The 5,490-nt window shown below is 40.2% G+C and overlaps 1 protein-coding gene across 1 annotated transcript; it reads right to left on the reverse strand.

The window, feature by feature from the left end:
- Positions 1 to 491: 491 nt before the first annotated feature.
- On the reverse strand, positions 492 to 1,514 carry LOC138604732 (trace amine-associated receptor 13c-like). Its single transcript, XM_069676713.1, has one exon. It carries the CDS (start codon positions 1,512 to 1,514, stop codon positions 492 to 494), a length of 1,023 nt encoding a protein of 340 aa, XP_069532814.1.
- Between the last annotated feature and the right edge of the window lie 3,976 nt (positions 1,515 to 5,490).

Consider the following 5,490-nt stretch of genomic DNA (forward strand, 5'->3'; position numbering starts at 1 on the left):
TCAACAAATAAAAAAAAAAAAGTTTAGAAAAATGTACAAACATGCCAGAGGAGGGCACAAGGGTTAAGTATGTTGTGGTTCTCAGTTTGAGCCTTTGTTTTTTCTTGTGTTTAGTTAGAGAGGCCATAATACAGAAAGGTACTATATTTTAAGCAGTCCTACTTACCATTTTGAAATAATGCTAATAGTTGATGAATTGAAACAAGTTTACATTGTTGAAGAGGCTTTATTTTTAAATAAGGAATTTATTGAACAAGATATTTTTGTTTTTTTCTAACTGCAATATGTGAATATAATGTGCAAAAGTAATTATATAGACAAAACAATAAAAAAGGCATGTTGTTTGACAAAGATTACTGTATAGTAACAGTTACAAAAGAATGTGCATGTTGGTATAACTAATGACAACAGCCAAACAATGCATGTTAAGACCTTGTATTAAAAAAATCTTTTCAGAAACTGTTAAATACTGCAGTCCCTGAGTTTAACTGTTAGTTTGAAGATATATTCATGGTAGAGGAATTTGTGCTAAATATTTTCCAAGTGATTATACAATAGAAACATTTTTTAAAGCAGGGATAAAACAAGGCATATATAATTGGGTTTAAGGTGGAATTAAAATAACCCAACCAAACAAATGCTTCAAAGACTGCAGCAGGTGTGGAGAAGCCTGTGTAGGCATCAATTATTGAATTTGTAAAAAAAGGCATCCAACAAAAGATGTATGCACCAAGCACAATACCCAGAGTCTTTGCAGCCTTGTGCTCGGACTGTTTGATCAACCTATCTTTTCTTTTTTTATTTAAACAATTGTTCATATCTCCAATCTTTCTTACATGCTCTTTAGCTACAATAAATATTTTAGTGTAAAGACAAACCATTACAGCACAGGGAAAGTAAAAACACACAAAACTGTCCAGGATTCCCCAAAGCTGGTTGAAGAGAAGGTTACAACTTCCAAGACAGTTAATGGATGCAATAAAATCCTCCAAACCTGCTATGTTGGTCTTTGAGTAAAGCAGTCCAAAACAATAGACAGCAGCCAGCGCCCAGCTGCAACATACCATGATCCAGGCCACTGACATTGTGATATTCATGGAATAATGCAGAGGATTGCATATTGCTTGATGTCTGTCTACAGCAATGCAAATTAGATGGAAGATAGAAAGAGTGGTGAGAAACATATCAAAACTGGAGTGCAACTGACAGAAGACTTCACCATAGAACCAGCAGCCATGAACAGTCCGGATGGCACTAAATGGCATCACAAGAACACCAACTAGTAGATCGACCAGAGCAAGAGACAAAATAAGCACATTGGTAGGATTATGCAACTGCTTGAAATGGCCTATTGACACAATGACAATAGAGTTTCCCAAAATGGTTAACATCATGCCTAAAGCAAACAACATATAGAGAGCAAATTTGGTCCCCACACTGAACTGTGCCCTAACACACGAGGCATTAAAGTCTGGAAAACAGAACTGCTCTTCAGAAAGGCCACCAGTCATCATAAACCATATATGGCAAACCATAAGACATATACCACAAACCATATAGTTAAACCCAACAGAACCCCATTGGAGAGCATTGAAAGAAACATGTGGAAATCTTTCTTGTAACCATTAAGACACAGCCAAGAAGCCACCTACCAATCACCTGATACACAGTGATAACCAATGAAAAGCCTGCTAGTAACATACATGTAACAGTCAGCAATAGTTATGATTGTGTCATACTCTCTTTACAGATCTGACGAGAATTCAAACTAAATAATCACAGTCATGGATTGTACTTGTTTGGGGAAGGTCCTTTATGTCCTAAAGCGTTTTCATCCTAGGTCGTCAAATACCATGCTTTGTCACAGCCCTTTCGCAACGCATACAGACACACAAAGTAGATTTTGTTTTCTTCTTTCCAAAAACATGATGAACGTTAAATTGTTGTTTCGTTAAGTTTACGCATAAAAATGCTAGGTCACGTAAAGGCAAAAAACCCTACAAGGTTACGTTCAGGAAAAACATCACAGAATGGGTTAAGACATTGACTCAACATTGATTTTTGGTTGCACAAGTTGTTTGACCCATCAGTTGCCAGTTGTCACCAATTATTGCAAGTTATTGCAATTATTGTAGGGGAGTATGGAGAAATGTTGTACAACAACACAAAAGTGAAATAGTAGAACTAGAGAAAAACATTTTGCCAGTGGTCTCTTAATTTTTTTCAGAGCTGTATGTATTTCATTTTGTTTTATTTTCCGTATTTTCACACTGTGCAGTTTTATGCGTATTCTTCCAAGCCATATCTACATATCGTTGCTGTCGGGCAGAAACCTCGCACCTCCATTTTTCATCTTTTTTTTCTTAAATCAATGCTATTGGTCACCCTTTACGCCTGACAGTGGGTTTTACACATTTTTAACCAATAGAAAGTCCTGTAAGTCCATTGGATCCTCAAGCTGTCGACAAAACCTCATAGCTCCAACCCTCTCCATTTTGAAAGAAGAGCGCAGCTAACAGTGAACAGTGACAGATAGCGTCTGCCTTGGTCGGACTTCCTCTGAGGTACATGACTTAATAAAATACTGTCAAATAAGCATTGGCTGGTTGTTAAGTCGGTTAAAACTATGCAGAGTACTAGTTTACTAAAATTTGCTCAGATTTTTCCATTGTTGTTATAGATGGAATAAGCTGCCTAAGCTAAGCTAAGCTAAGCTAACTGGGTTTTTGTTTGTTTGGTGCTTTTTTTACAGTAGCAATGGCTTTGTCCTTGGAGGAAATGTGTGCAATGGTTAAGGTGTCTTACGCAGAGGCAAGCAGGCTAATGCCAGACACGGACACAGACAGCACAGGTGGAGAGAGTGAAAGAGAGGGAGAACTGGAAGTAGGGAGGGGTGATGTGATATCAAAGACAGCACAGGAGAGTGTAGAGAGTGAGGACAGTGAAGTAGAGACAGGTAATGTAAATAATGTGTTAATGATTATTACAGTGTATAATGATTGTTAAAGGAACATTTTACCCAAAACTGAAAATTCAGTAATTATCTACCTACCCCTTTGCCAGTGGAAAGTGGAGTGAAGTTTCTTTAATCCATAAAACCTACTGCACACTACACACTGGATTAGCTGTATGAAGCCATTTTATGTTGTTTTTCTGTCAACACTGTGAGCTGTGAAGCTCCAGAAATGTTTTGTTGACCAAGAAACCTCAAAATTTCAAAGCTGTCGTCACAGTATCTTATACGTCAAACACACACACACACACATTTTTTCTTGTATTTTTAAGATTCACAGGATGCGGCTGAGGATGACACAGCTGGAGGAAGCAAGCGCAAGAATAGAGACAATGGGAAAAAGCCAGTGCAGAAAAAAAGAAGAATAATGGGGCAGTCCTACATTGGAAGCAGCAACGAAGAAGAGGTGCCCAAGGAGTGCCGAGTGATGGACCAAGATGCCAGTCACCTGCATGTGTGAAGTCCTCCAAGCATCACTGTAACAATATTACAGAGGCTGACAGGGAGAAGATTTTTAAATGCATTTGGGAGAACATGACCTAGATGACTAGATGTCTGCCCAGTACAGAGAGGGGGCTCTGAAAATTCAAGAAGGTCATCCACTCTTGTTTTCTTTTTAAAAGTTGATGGACAAAGAAGGAGAGTGTGCAAGAGCTTGTTTTTGCTAGAAGTAAGGGAATGGTCTGCTCTTAACTGGGTGCAAGACAAAGAAGGTACAAAGAAGAATGCAGCACCAGGCCACAGAGGTGAGGCTCTTGAGTTCATGAGGAGCTTCCTACAGGATGTCCCATAGGTTCCCTCCCCTACTGTAGGTCATCAACATCAAAACAGTACATGGAGCCTGTCTTTCATTCAATAATTGATCTGCATACAGTGTACCATTGTGCAACTGAGGAGAAGAGGCTGAGAACAATATCAAGGCAGGTGTTCTCAAGAATTTAAGCGCCAGAGCCCGGGCCTTACCAACCGAAGAAAGACCAGTGTGACACCTGCTGCTCCTTCAAGGCTGGCAACCTGCCAGACTGAGTGGCAGGCCCACTGCTCCCGTGTAACAAAAGTGCAGGACAAAAATGATGCCAGCAATGACAAGACCATGGTTGTTTGTATGGATTTGCAAGCCCTCCTCCTCTGCTCTTTATTACAAGACTGCTGTCCACAACATTACAAATTATGACATGTCTACACACAACGCAACTTGCTATGTCTGGCATGAAGGTGAAGGAGCTGTCTGCCAATGAGTTTGCATCCTGTGTCACTGATCTCCTGTCTGAGCATAATGAGCACGAGGAGTACATTTTGTGGAGTGACGGTTGTGGGTACCAAAACCTCAATTCTGTGCTAAGCAATGCTCTTCTGGAGTTTTCCACAGGGAGGAAAAAGGCTTTCACTCAGAAGTTCCTGGAGAAGGGACACACACAGATGGAGTGTGACTCAGTGCACAGTGTCATAGAAAGGCCTCTGAGAAACCAGGACATCCATCTCCCAGCTGAATACGCTGACCTGACGAAGAGAGCACGGTCCAAGCCCAGCCCATATGAAGTCTGATATGTGGACCATAGCTTCTTCCAAGACTTCACTAAACTGAGGCTCTGCAAATTTATCTGCCCAGGGATCAAACCTGGTGAGCCCACTGTCCATGATATCAGAGCCACCAGGTAACTTTCAAACTAACATTGTATCTCTCTCACCCGTCAGTCTAAAGTCATAAATAAACAGTAAATGTGCAAAATCATGTTATGTAAATGTATACTTTGTCTTGTATTTTAACTCTTTGACGATGTCTGTCAACTTTTTCCTTCTGTATGTTATAAGGTACAACATCAATGGGACAATGGACTTCAAGATCCAGTACTCTGACTGGACTCCTTTACCCAAACACCAGCTCCGACACATGACCTCAGACGTGCCTGTGTAACAGTGTAAATAATTAACCTGTAAGGTATGTTAAATTCCTGTTAAATTTGGGACTCAACCACGGTTGTTTTATTTTTGGTTGTATTTTATTTTGGTAACGAGAATCCCAAGCGGAAGTCAGTGCTGTTGTTATTGCTGCGCATGACGTGATTCACCGCAGTCGGTGAATACTCTGCTGGGGGTAAGTTGGTTTCCTGTTCGCTCAGGTGCATGTCTGTCAATAAACGTGATAAACTGTACATATTAAGTGTTAAAATGATCAGCATTCGCCATGTATGGCGGCTCTGACGAGAAATGCTAGTACTTTGAGTTGTTATGTCTTTTTTAAAGTAATTGCTGACTTAGTAGCGAGTAGCACTTTAGCTAGCCGCTAGCAAGCTGTGTCGTGCACGTTGCCGACCAGTTCACTGATACTTAACCTGTCTTCTAGTTCGTGTTGGAGCGAACTTCTGACCAACTTTCCTGTCATGCTGAGCTACTGTGGTTGTTTGTGTCCCATGATTGCAGGTATGTTTTTATATTGAACTGTTTGTTTTATTGTGTATGCTACACAGCATTAAAAT

Source organism: Semicossyphus pulcher, unplaced genomic scaffold (genome assembly GCF_022749685.1).
Source record: "Semicossyphus pulcher isolate SPU_LCO1_2020_fin unplaced genomic scaffold, fSemPul1.0.p SCAF_26, whole genome shotgun sequence".
NCBI lineage: Eukaryota > Metazoa > Chordata > Actinopteri > Labriformes > Labridae > Semicossyphus > Semicossyphus pulcher.